Raw genomic sequence first — 13861 nt, 5'->3', positions numbered from 1 at the left:
AAAAAAAAAAAAGAAAAAGAAAAAGAAAAAAGAAAAAAAGAAAAAGGAAAGAAAAACACACACCAAAAACTGCTTGCACTGGTTTTCAGCAAGCAGAGATCGTAGTATAACACTGCCTCTTTTGAACATCAAGAGATTTTTTAGAACAAACCATGTTGTGTTACTTTATTACAGTGGTTAAATTTGATTAACTGTTTTCTTTGCAAATTTGAACCTTTTTTTACACAGAAGCAAGGGAAGGGGAGGGGGAAGACAAACCCTACCTGACCAAAATAAACCATCCGGCTTGAAATCCTGCCCATTCATTTTAGCTGTGCTGCCATCAGAGAGGTTTGTGCAAAGTAGTGATTTGAGCAAATGCAGGTCCGTATTTGCCCGAGCTTCGCTGACCCTCCCAGCCGTCTGCGTAGAGGCTCCGGAGTCACGCGTGGGCATTTAAAAATCACCCTGAACTAATCAGTGGCACTCAAAAGCGTTTATATCGATGCAGCCTACCTAGAATTCTAACACTATATAACAAGATAAAGGTAAAAATATGGTATGTAACAACAGGTACGTATTATTTCTTGTGTACAACTAATATAGGCCCAAAAAAAGAGATGGAGGAGGCCAGAAAAAAAAAGGAAAAAGGGCAAGCATTTCAGATCCTGGACATCAAGTGTAAAAGCTGATAACAGAGGACTCTCCTCCGGTATTTATATGGATATGTAACTCTAGTAAACAGAGTTTCATTAAGGCACGTGTCTGCTTTAAAGCGCTCTGGTACCAATTTGAGTAGAAAAAGAAAGACACCTAGGAATGTAAAGTTCCTTAGATAATTTCTTTTCCAGATTCTCTACCTCCAAACCATCTCAGTTTATTTTAAAAGAGAAAATTAGTGGGGAAAAATGTACTCGTTCTATTTTGAAGAAAAGGAAGATTCAGGATAATCTAGGATTTGGGCATGCGGTACCTTAGCTTGCGGAATACTTTTAGGTAGGAATCATAATTTGGTGTGCAGATATGATGAGTTCAGCAGGTCATTGGGCAGGAATGGGAGTCTGGGCTCCAGGAGGCTGTTCATGCAGTTGTTTAGCATTAAAAAAAATTAATATCTGTTCCCCCCCCCCAAAAAAAAAAAAAAAAAAGGAAATACCCATAAAAGGAATCTACCAATTAGATACAGTGGGAAACTCCTTCCTGGTAAGGAATTAAACTGCTAATGCTTGAACTTCACCTAGCTTTTAATATGTCCAGTGATGATTGTAGTCATTAAGATACCATTTTTCTTGGCTTTCTCTGAACTGTTTTAAGCATTCAAACGTAAAGCTTACAGAACCAGTACTTGCACTTTATTTTTTGTGAAGTTTTACATGCAAGTCTGGCATTATCTGCAGTGCTTTAATTGAAGAATGGAAATAGCCTCTGAAAAATAGCTGGACAGTGATACCAAAGGCTTCAAGTGTGTGTGTGTGTGTATGTATATATATATATGTACATAAACATGTATAGTGGGGGCTTTTGCCATTTTAAATTATATCAATATAGGAGGACAGCCCATACAGTTGTGAGCTGTGTGCTTTTTTCTGTATTCTAAAGCCACGGATAGCTGGTAGTCTTTGTAACGCAATGTGTGGCAGATCCTACCTTTGGATTTCAGATCGAAAAAGCAAATTCTGGTCTTTTCAGTCTGTGTAATAACAGTTGCAATAACTTTTTTTAGTCAATATTCTGCCTCAGACCTGGACTGCCTCATTCTTTGGTGCCTCTTGTTTCTCAAGATTTACAGTCTGACAAGGAGATGGGGAGGAAGAAATGAAAAACTTAGTATTACCAGCTCACATGCTTCTGAAGGCACTCACAAAAGAGTTGTTGGAAACCTGAGATCCTAAATACCAGAGGCACTTCTAAAGTCAGAATCACAGTTTAAATTCAAATGCACAATTTTAAATCTTTTTTCCATGTGTTTGGGTGTTTGAAGATGAGTTTTTTCTCTTTTAACTATTGTATAGATATGCTTCACTTCAGCTTGTTTTGTAGTTGCAAAAATGCCTTAGTGTGTGTGTGTGTGTATATGTATATATATATTTACATATGGACATCTTTTAGTAGTTTATTAGAGTAAACATGTCACATGACTGATTTCAGGCAACAGAAATTGTAGGGTCTGATGGTTCAAACTATAAAAGTTGGTGTTATGGTTAAAAAAGCAATCTAGCTGATTTTTCTCTTCTTACTTTTTTTCTAGATACAGAAAATAGTTGTAATTTCTCATCTGTGTTGGGTTTCTTTTTGCTGTTGGCGCTTGATCAGTAAGCTAGATGCATCTCCCTAGCGTGTCCTCCTGCCGCAATGCCTAATGCAGTACCCAAAGCTGCTTGGTGTTAATGTAATAATTTGCAATTCCAGCCTAAATCTGTGTGCTTTCTTCCTCGCTTTCTCTGGCCTTGCTGGCTGAACTGAGCGCTTAGTTCCTGATCTCAAGGAGCAGTTTTCCAAAGCTTTTCCTCCACTACCCACCTGTCTGAAGATTGCACTGGGCAAAGAAGTGTATTCCCTGTAAAATAGCTAAGATTTTAGTGAAGATACCTGCAGGATTTCTAATAGCCTGGCTAATAAGAAGTGTGTGGCTGCTTCTGCAGCAAGGACAGTTCTGGATGATTATGAATGCACTTCGGTCATGCAAATTGAATTTAAACAGATTTCATGTGGTCAAAACAAAAAAAAAAAAAAAAAAAAAAAAAAAAAAAAAAAAAAAAAAAAAAAAAGAAAAAAAAAAAAAAAAAAAAAAAAAAAAACCCAAAATTTTAATCTCAGTGAAAGGGATGGGAATCAAATACTCTTGAAGAAAATGCAAGGTAAGGTAATGATTCCAGCAGCTGGTTTAAAAGCATTTAAAAAAAATGGAAAAAAGCCTGAAGTAATCCAATAATGAACTACTGGTGCCCCATTTTGTGTACTGTGTGCGATACTAAACACACTTTACTTTTGAGTCTGAGCGTAACCCCTCACATCTGAATACACTGAAGATCAGTGACCACTGAAAAATAAATTCGTAAACCAGACAGAGAAAGCGTTTAAGAGGCATCAGGAACTGACACTTCCACCAAACATTTCAGGTTTTCTCTCGGCAAAAAAGCCGAGTGGGCATACGTTTGCATTAAGTCATAGTTTCATCTCTTAGATGGAGGCCATCACATTTTTGTAGCTGGACAAAAGAGGAACGCAGCATAAATAATTATAAAACAATATATTGATATTATAAAGTAACTGTAAAAGATAAGGCTAGTTATCCTCAGAAGTCTGTGGCTGTGTTTAGCCAAATTACAGTGCTTTTTGAATATTTTGCACTTAGCCTTAATGTGCATATTTGTTTATTTTTGTGCTGGTCTCTTTCGAAACAACGTGTTTTTCGTTGCTTAAAACCTTTACTTCAAACGTGTAGTCATAAGTAAATAACATAATTAAGAAGCATTAATATTCTTAATTTATTTAGAGAATGTAGACTGTCCGAGTAAACTGTTGACGTTGTATTAAGTGCACTTGTACGTGACGTGAAAGCAGAATTTTTATCGCGTGCGGAACAAAACTGTGCGTTTGGAGGACCTGGTTTACTCAGTGACATGAGTGCCCGTGTCGTTGCGTGGAAACCCTCGCTCTAGCCCACGGAGCGAGGGTTCCCAATTTCAGGTCCTTGCGTTAGGACCGAATGTCGGGAATTGCAGAGGAGCCAGCGGTTCGTCGAAACCCCGGAGCGCCCCGCTCGGAGCGTAGACCCTTTCAACATCCCCAGAGGATGCCACCCTCTGAGGAGGAGGAAAAGTCCCCAGCGCACCATGCTCGCAGCCAAAACCGTTCACCCATTTGGATCTTCCCATCAGTATTTCTGCCTAATTAGGTGTTTTCTACCCTGAAAAGCTGTTGAGAGTGTCAACCACTGCTCGGACTGTTGCATGGTTTCTTCCTCTACCACCCCTTTCTGAAATTAAATTAACCTAGGAGCTAGATTAACCTAGGAGCATCCCTTTACAGGATTTACCTTGACTGTATGCTGCATGTTACAAATGGCAGTTGTGACAACTCTTCCATGAGTTCTTCATTATTTTTTTATCTTAGGGAAATTAATGACAGGCAGGGGAAGAGCAGGGCTGTCCCGGACGCTTGCCACCAGAGAGGTGGTAGGTGTTTCCACCTGGAGGCGGGCAGAGAGGAGGCCGTGCGCCATTACGTCTTGGATTCTGTTTATCGTTTCGGGCTTCTCGAGTAGCTAAACATGCTGCTCGTTTTCATAATTTCCACTGGCTTCAGGGAACGGGGCTCTTGAGATCAGATACGAACGAGCAAATGTTTAAAATTAATTTCATGGCCTCCTTCTCCTGTCGAAGGTGACAAGGTAAACGCTAGGAGAGCTAGGCAGGCCGGGATGTTTATCTGTGGTACGTGACTTCTGCTCCCCATGTGTGTGGGCATCACAGACATGGAGAAACGATTGAAGGGTACAACTTTGGCATGCGCGTAGCTACATGAGAAAGTAAAGAAACTCCTTAGTTGCCTAGAACACGGAGCTTTTTTGTTTGTAAAAGCTGTCTCCTATTGCGTTCCAGCATCTCCAACGTGTAAAAGCAGGCTTCCAGTAACCCGCCACCTCCATAACACTCTTGTACGTGAAGCAAATGTTAGGCTTTGCTGCTTTCTCGTGTTAACGTTAAAAGCAGTTGGTACGGCGGAAACGCTCAGGCAGGAGCAGCACGCGCGCCAGGATGACTTTGCTAGAGCGGTGTATTAATAGTTAACTTTGCAGCCTCGATAAGCTGAATCTCTTCCAGGTGACTGAGTTGCAGCAGTGTTTAGCTTCCTGCGTTTGTCAATGTGAAAACACGCACTTCTGCTTCCTCATCGTTGTCATGCGGCAACGGCGCTGTTAAGGGCTTTTGCTTCCTGAGCCAAAGTACAGCAACCGGCTCCGGCCACTAGCGAATCCAAAAGTGCAAAACTGCTGCTCCTCCAGCACGTGTGCCGTGCGTGCGCGTGAAGGGGTGCCAGATATCTAAAGAGGGCTTCCTTTTTTCTTTTTCTTTTTTTTTTTTAAAAAAAAACACTTTTAAAATTATTTTTTAGATAGCCTGACAACAGGAAGAGAATTAATGTGGAAAGCTAATTTTAGGGTTAACACAACGGTTGCCTGTGCCAAAGTTACATAAAGTGGAATATGGAGTGGGAGTGATGATAGGGAAGGAAAGAGTGATGTCAACCTGCTCTCCGTTTTCCGTGGGCAGATGGTAATTCCATGGAAAATAGGGATTTGCAGTTATTGGGCCAAGACAATCAATCATGTAAATCCAAGTTCATTTCAGAAATGGATACGGAAGAAGGAGCCACTACTGTTCAGTGTGTTGTTTTAGTAGGCGTAAAGCAATGTGGTCTAATGAACTGAGCTGAAGACTTCGATTTGGGAATTGATGACTTCACATTTTTGGCTTTTTATTTTTTTTTTTCCTTTTTTCTTTGCGTTTGGTCGGTAACTTAGCCCCCGTTGCCTTCTGCTGTAATGCAAAATGAGTAATACTGCAGAGTGTTGCAAGCATGATTTAATGTTTGAACAGTATGGCAAAAGCGACAGATGTTGAAGTGCTAATACCTGTTCAATAGTTTGATCCAGAGAAGCTTGCCTGTGTATGGCAGGGAAGATCAGAAGGAAAAGTAGTTGAGTTTAGCTAGGAATTTCGTGGTCATGGTGTGGATAGTTGGAGCATCTGCTGTCTTTGGTCCCAGAAAACCGATTTCACTGTGAACCCTAAGGGATATCTGCATGCTGTTTCTAAGGAATCTGCAAAAGGGATGAGAACAACTGCTGTTAGTAGACTTAAATTCACTGTCTTACCTGTTAGAAATCTTTAAAAGGTCCACAAATCAAAAAAAAAAAAGAAAAGAAAATCAGTAATTTAGAGCAAAGCATTGCACGTTAGTCCTGTTTCAGGCATGTCATGCCATGCAATAAGATCGTATCCATCCAGTTAAAATTCTTGTCTTGCACAGTGCCTCAAAATCATTTTGCTTTGCTGAGATCGGGATAATATTGCATTCATACACTTGGCAGAAGAACTAGGAATGAAATCTACTGCATGGTCCCTGTTTGTATAGCCATATGTACCTCACATAGGTACAATTTTGGGGACTTCTTGAACTCTGAATACATTTTTAGCTAACTTTATCTTTTTGATTTTTCTTCCGGACTGGAGAATAGCACAGTGATTTGTCCTAGCTTCTCTTTGGGGTGCAAATGGAATTCTTTAAAAAAGGAAAAGTGTTCTTGTTATTTCAGTATAAGATGTGCACTTAGAAGTACAGACATATCCTCCCCCCAATAATGTGAGATTGTAGTTGTGGTTTAATAGTGGGTAATTGTATATTTTAGATAAACTATTTTTGAAACAATTTTTTTCTCTCCTTTTCTACTCCATCATCTTCTCCTCCCATTCTAGGCCTCTCAGTGGACCATTCTGAGCTCTCTTCCTTCACATTGAAGAGTCCCCTGAGCTTGAACCCCGCGTTTCAGATGAATTTGAACTCAGCTGGCCAGGGTTCTTCTCCTCTTCTGAGTCCTGTCCTGAGTGATGCTGGTGGTGCCAGAATAGATGATGATGATGAAATGAAACGTAAGGTAAGATAATGGCACCACAGAGAATATGATTAATGAGAAAAGCTTTAGTTTCAGGTGAGAAACTGCTTTTTGGTCACTGAATAGTGATTGCGTGATACCTTGTGGGAACACAGATGTGTTTGGATATTCGTGTTGAAAAATCCTGTGCTGTGGATTGACTCAAGCCTGTTTATCCTGCTGTGACTGCAGGAGACTCCCACTGTCCTCTTGTGCACTGGGGACATTCTCAGTGTCTATTGCTGGAGTCACCTTTCAGTGTTTTAGCATCAGTGTTTTAGCAGGAGCCCGCTGCAGAGGGCTCCAGAGCAACAAGAAGGTGATTTCACAATTTGTCTTTTATTTCAGTATTTAAAAGTGTATATTTCAAACGCATTTGAGGTGTGTTTTGTATCAAACACACAACAGCGCACTTGGTGACTTTGGGGCTCTAACTGTGTTATGTTAGAGTATAAAAACACGTGCTCTTGTGTTGAAAATGTTGAAAAAACAGTGAATTAAAGATAATCTTCACTGGGGTAGTACACTGAAGAGCAAGTAAGACAGCTGTTGAATCTGGAAATCAGTTGGATAGAAATCATAGAGAATAGCACAGAGCTAACATTTGTTTATGTCTAAGGTATGTTGTTCTTAGGTTCTTAACTTCTATACATGTTCTACATCAGTCCTCCAGGCTGTTCTTTTTGGCGTAGTGGGACCTTTAGAGTGGTACTGAGGTGTCTGCTTTTGAGCTCCAATGGACCCAAGCTCAGCTTCAGCTTTCTCAACAGCAGGCATTATGATTAACTCCTTTTACACTCACCCAGGCATCTGTGGTAATCTGGTTTATCCAGAAGAGCTGTCTGTATCATTGGAGCTGCCCTCTCCATTGCTAATTCTTCTCTCTGAGTGGTGGATAATGCTCTGGGCCTCTGGTGCCTCAGGCCTCATGCAAGCTTTAGACTTCTTTTCTGAAAACAGGGAAGCAAAAATGGTAGTGACCTTTGTGGGTGCAACAAATCCCAAAGCAGGAGTCTTGTAAATAGTCAGCATGGATTCACCAAGGGGAAATTCTGCTTAACCAATCTGATCGCCTTCCGGGATGGAATGACTGGCTGGGTAGGGGAGGGGAGAGCAGTGGATGTTGTGTACCTTGACTTCAGCAAGGCTTTTGATGCTGTCTCCCTTAACATCCTCCTAGAGAAGCTCAGCGAGTGTGGGATAGATGAGTGGACAGTGAGGTGGGTTGAGAACTGGCTGAAAGGCAGCGCTCAGAGGGTTGTCATCAGTGGCACAGAGTTGAGCTGGAGGCCTGTGGCTAGTGGAGTCCCCCAGGGCTCAGTACTGACTCCCATCCTGTTCAGCTTCATCAATGACCTGGATGAAGGGACAGAGTGCCTCCTCAGCAAGTTTGCTGATGCTACCAAGCTAGGAGGAGTGGCTGACACACCTGAGGGCTGTGCTGCCATTCAGAGAGACATGGACAGGCTGGAGAGCTGGGCGGAGAGGAACCTCCTGAGGTTCAACAAGGGCAAGTGCAGAGTCCTGCACCTAGGAAGAAATAACCCCAGGCACCAGGACAAGCTGAGGGCTGAGCTGCTGGAGAGCAGCTGTGCAGAGAAGGACCTGGGAGTGCTGGTGGATGACAAGTTGACCCTGAGGCAGCAATGTGCCCCTGTGGCCAGGAAGGCCAATGGTCTCGTGGGCTGCATTAGGAAGAGTGTGGCCAGCAGGTCGAGGGAGGTGATCCTGTCCCTCTACTCAGCCCTCATCTCAAGTACTAAATCCAGTTCTGGGCTCCCCAGTACAAGAGAGTCATGGAGCTACTGCAAAGTCCAGCATAGGGCTATGAAGGTGGTCAGAGGGCTGGAGCATCTGCCCTCTGAGGAACAGCTGCGAGAGCTGAGACTGTTTAGCCTGGGGAAGAGACGACTGAGGGGGGATCTTATCAATGTGTCTAAGTACGTGAAGGGAAGGTGTCAAGGGGACGGGGACAAACAGTTGCCCCATGTGACAGGACAAGAGGCAATGGGCCAAAACTGCACCACAGGAAGTTCCACCTGAACGTGAGGAGGAATGTCTTCCCTGTGAGAGGGACGGAGCACTGGAGCAGGTTGCCCAGAGAGGTTGTGGAGTCTCTTTCTCTGGAGATATTCAAAACTCGCCTGGACATGATCATGTGCTCTAGGTGACCCTGCTTGAGCAGGGAGGTTGGACTAGATGATCTCCAGAGGTCCCTTCCAACCTCAACCATTCTGTGATTCTGTGAACTTGAAGCATAGAGATATAGTAGGAGATGCTATTCATTTTGTTTTCTCTCTTCATTGTATCACTTCTTGTTTACTCTCTGAGGTTCTTGTTAGTTTCCAAATTGTTCCCTGATGAAATTCAGTGCCCTTAATTTTTCCTTTTTTTGGTTTTACCCTATTTATGTTGAGTCCTAGCAACAGCTGCTAGACAGAATTTGGCTTGCTCACTGATGCAGACAGCACCAGTGGGCCTTTCCCCTGCAGACTTTCCTCTAGATGATGTAGAGATAGGAGTTTTTCTAAGGCATTGTTAGGCCGCTTTGAGTATGTAATGATTTAAAATAACTGGTTTGTAGCAAAAGAAAAGAAGGCCTCACACAGTGCATTTTTGCTTCTAGTTCACAGCGGTAGGGTAAAAAGCAGTCATGCATTTCTTCTGACAGAAAGCTTCACCGTACCAGAAGCGCTGAAAAGCGGTATGGCTGTCAAAGTGCAAAAGGGAATCTGCCAAACACCTTCGTTACTGTTCAGGCACCGAAAGGAAATCAGTTCATGTCTGAAAAAAATAAACGCAAAGACTCTCTCAGAAGACAATCTGCTATCCCAGTCCAAAGACAACATCCCTACAACCATAGCAGGCATCAAGGCAAAAAACAGAGTCCCATTCCAAAAAAACTAGCATTTCGGTGTCTTCTGTGTGCGCAACCACACCTGGAAACCTTCAGACATTCCCCAGATGCAGTAAGAGCAACTGATGCTGAATGGAGAGCTCTTCTCCACACTTAAAGAGGCAGAAATACGGAGGCCAAAAATAAAGGGCTATGAGGCACCCTGGGGACATCAGGTGCTGTGCAGTGCAAGAGTTAAGAGACTGTTCTAGTTTTCTGTCTGCTTTGCATCTAGATTACAATGTCACGACACTATCAAGTCTTGTAAAAAATCATTCTGCGTATACAAAAATGCTTAACTTTTCACTTCAATGACTCTGCTTCAGCAATGTCAAAAATAATTCATGGGTTGGGGGGCTGGAGGGGACCAGCTTCCATGAACTGTTAAAGTGGCTTGCTGCAACCAGCTTCCATTAGCAAAAAATGAGGAGAAACCTACCATTATGATGACAGAAAACCACAGTTATTTGAAAAAAAGAATAGTAGCAAGGAAAATCCAGCTTTCTAAGGTTTCAGCATAGCAACAGCAGTGTTTGGGAGCAGAAAGCACACAACGTAAGAGTTTAAGAATTTCCTGTAAAACGGTTAACCAAAATGAACAGTTGACATTAATGAGGAGTTTCAGTTATTTATTTGCCTTCATTAGCTCTGTGAAACAAGGCAGTATCCCAGCCTGCTTCAAACAAACAAACAAACCTTCTTAAAATATTACTACCGGGTAAGGCATCTGTAGTAATAAATATCCATGCTAATGCAACCCGGCTCAGCACCCTTTACACTACAGAACTGTGGTCACAAACCTTTTCAGCCACAAAGTCACCTTTTAAGTATGAGGTACCAAAATTTTAATTTTAATTACGAGGTACCGTTTTAAAATTAAAGCTCTATTAATAGCACAACTGTAAAATCATATTTTTTGTGTATAACACAATTGTAAAAGAACTGCGGAATTTGGTTTCAATCTGCGTTCTTTTCACTTAAGATATGGTTTCTGAATGGAGATTGAAGCCTCGGGTGTCTCAGAAGTTGGTCAAGCTAAAAACCAGTTACAATAAAAACATTCCCTTCAAGGCTTGTAACTTTTATAAATTAGTTTCAGTCTGAAAGAGAACTCAATCTGCTGAAATATCAGACTTAGACAAATAACGTAGAAAGGATTGGATTTCAGCATGTAGAAGAGAGAGTGCAGTTACTGTTCATTATCTCCAGGGTATGTTATGTCTATTATAAAGATAAATGACAACAATTACTTTAAAGATCTGTTAAAAAGCAAAAAGATATAAACTCATATACCAGCTCACAAAATAACTGAGACTTCAAGCTCAGTCTTATCTATTAAAAGATAACTTGCTAGCATCTGGAGATTCTCTGTAAAACTGTACATTATTTGCATGAATACTGTGTTATGTCCATATACTAAATTATTGAAGCTTTTAAAAAATCTCCATAGTACCTGCTGGCCTTGGCCCTGCCCAAGCCCTATATTTGCTCAACAAATGTAATGTGAAAGGCCCAATTTAATGGCCCTTAGCAGCTCTACCTCAATAAGTCTAAACTGGATAGTAAGGCTGAAAGTGTGTGTGCGTAGGGAGGAATGACCCGCAAAATTATATCTCAACTCCCAGTTATTCACGAAATCTTCCTCACTCCTGTGAGCATTTATTTATAACACATCGACACTATGGGTGATTCTCAACGCTATCACACAAGCTGGACCAGTTCTTTGGAGGCTCAGGAGACAAGCACCTGGAGAACCGTCCTGCCTAAAGCTGCATGCTTCTGTTACCCTGCAGTGCTGGGTGAAAGGAAGACTGGATCTCCGTGGAGCAGCACTGCGGATCTCAGAAGGGCTCCCTCGGAGAGAAAACGGTCATGGTAGCCCTGAGCTTTGGGAATGCTAAGTGCAGAGTGGCATCTTTGCTCTCAGAAATCAGGATGCATCGATGTATCTACACCTGTTCATAAGAGCACCAGTCTATTTGGAGAGTATGCACAGGCTACGTTCTGTCAAAAAGGCCTCCACTAGTACCAGGGTTTTAGTAAAGACCACCTAGCTATACAAAAAAACAAAAGGGAAGAGTATGCACTGACAGTACGCTGACCTGTAACTAACTGAAAATCCTTCTAGTGGGATGGTTGAATGCCAGCATGGAGGTGCACACCTTGGGGAAGATCAGACTGCAAACTTCTTGCTAAATAACAATATTATCCCAGCTTTACTATCATCAATACCTTCTACTGGAGTTTGTGATTAAAGATGTTCAAAACCTTCTTAAAACCTAGTTAAGTGCACATCACCAATTGCACGATAATAGGGAAACGGGGTTTGGGATCAAGAAGACAAACCCGTTTGCAAAAAGAAATGAACCAAGATGAATTAAGAACGAGCAAGTTTGTACTCATTGGCACAGCTCCAAAAAGTACCCAGCAGCCATGCATCTGTTCGCCGTGGTCTGCTCTCATTGCAGGCTATAGTTTATTCCACAGTTTAGCTTTCCTCTGCCTTTGGAAACTAGTCAGCCCTTTACGCCTTTGGCCATTACAGCGTGCCACGGTAAATTGAGCTGAGCCCAGAAGGAGGAGTACGCAAAACCGTGTTGCGCGAAAGGCTGTCTTGTCTCTCTTAGCAGTTCTTCTTGCGTTATATAAGATAGCGACGAAGTTACAGTTAAGCTACTATGTGTTACTCAATCGGCTTGTAAATAGATCTGTTGCAGAAGACGGTAAGAAGTGCTGCGGGAAGGAAAGATAAGGGAACGATGGCATCTCAGGCCTTGGGAAAGGTTAGGAACGTGGTGGGGCGTCCTCCGAGGCTCTTGCAGGAGGATGCCTCCTGGAGGGTCCACAGCGTTCTGAAAGTTTGTGAGTCAGATGAACAACCCAAGACAAATTAAAAAAAATATATATATCTGAAGCAAAGATTACGAAAGGCTTTCTGTAACATCACGTATGTATGTGTGCGTTAAAATATACATGATGGCTACGAAGTGAAGAGAGGCAAGGATGTCACAGTATGTTCCTTGGTACCGCTAGAGAAGGGGCTGATGTGTGGGTATAGAGCAACCAGCATAAAATAAGGGAGGCCAGACAGTAACATGAAATAAATTGCTTTTTGGGATACGCACTTCCGTAGGTTCTGTGTAGCTAAGAGGGATTTTATAGATACGTTACCGAGCGGCCAGGAGAATGCTTGCCCATGCACGATGTTAGCATGCAAGAAGCTGAAGTGCTTCAGAAACGCTGCGAATCTCTCTGCTGATGGTGCTGGAGGGCATTTCGAAGCGTTTCACGCTGCAGGGCTCCCCAAACCCGGCAGGTTTGCTAGCTCTTCTCTCCCCTCTTCTGGACCGTTACTGAGAAAGGAGTTGCAGTCGCGTGACCGCGGTTCCCTGGGGCGGGATTGACCTTTCGTGATTTCTTTTCCAGGCAGCACTAATTAAACTGAGTTTACTTGATACAACAACTAATATAAAAGAGATTATTTTTTTTAACTTGATACATATATGAAAAAGGGGAAATAACTTCCAAATCTGTATTACCCTCAAGAGGAATGGAGCTGGAGAGTGCCACGTTTTCACATGACTTAAACTGGTGTAGTGACATTTATTTTCACCAGGTGAGGATTTGGTATAAAACCAAGGCACAGCATGGTGAGTTAAGGCGACAAAGCAGCAGCTTAGTTTGTAGTGCAATCAATTTTTTAATACTGCTTTTTTTAAAACAATGTACATCTTTTAGCTAACTCTTTTTTTGTTGTTGTTGTTGCAACTACAGAAAACCCATTTTTGCTCTTCCCTTCCTTTGTGCTTTGATATCCATTCTGCCCTTTCCTTTTTCCTTTTTTTTTTTTAAATAGCAACCTGCTGTTTGGAAGAAGACGACTCCAAAGACAGTTGGATACAGTGACTCTTTCAGGGGTTTTTTTTGACACTGGAAAATGGAATTTGCAAACCAGAACTTTTTCCTGTTTCAAGCTATACTGTTCATAGAGTGGTTTTTGGCTCTGTTCTGCTTATAAATCTATGCTGTCAGGTACCTACTCTACCTAGAGCTACGGTGCATGTGTGTATTCCGATGGGATGGTAGGTCTGTAGGAAAAGGCCTGGGATCCACCATTTGATCCTCAACCTCGGCCTTCGTGTTGATGGAGGAGTGGGTTGCTCTCAGGACCCTGGAGCAACCATGCAGCCAACAGCTGATATGATTATTTCTTAATGATCTTGGAATATAAGCAATATTTTATGGCAAATTCAGTGTTTGAGAACACAGTGTTGAACTGTTAGTATTCAAGTGTTCCATTTGCTCGCACCAAGAAAAAACCCATACGA

General features: G+C 42.1%; 1 protein-coding gene across 4 annotated transcripts in view; it reads left to right on the top strand.

Moving 5' to 3' along the window:
* The window catches only part of FARP2 (FERM, ARH/RhoGEF and pleckstrin domain protein 2), an 89399-nt gene that overhangs the window by 58083 nt on the left and 17455 nt on the right, over positions 1–13861 (top strand). For all 4 annotated transcript variants that reach the window (XM_085311158.1, XM_085311157.1, XM_085311160.1 and 1 more), the window contains exon 14: positions 6462–6640. In XM_085311158.1, the coding sequence (XP_085167284.1) occupies positions 6462–6640 (179 nt within the window). The remainder of the gene's footprint in view (positions 1–6461; positions 6641–13861) is intronic.

Source organism: Rhea americana, unplaced genomic scaffold (genome assembly GCF_003343005.1).
Source record: "Rhea americana isolate MKP2758 unplaced genomic scaffold, rheAme1 scaffold_334, whole genome shotgun sequence".
NCBI classification, from domain to species: domain Eukaryota; kingdom Metazoa; phylum Chordata; class Aves; order Rheiformes; family Rheidae; genus Rhea; species Rhea americana.
The sequence above is the reverse complement of the archived record's forward strand: the minus strand, read 5'-3'. Positions and strand labels throughout refer to the sequence as shown.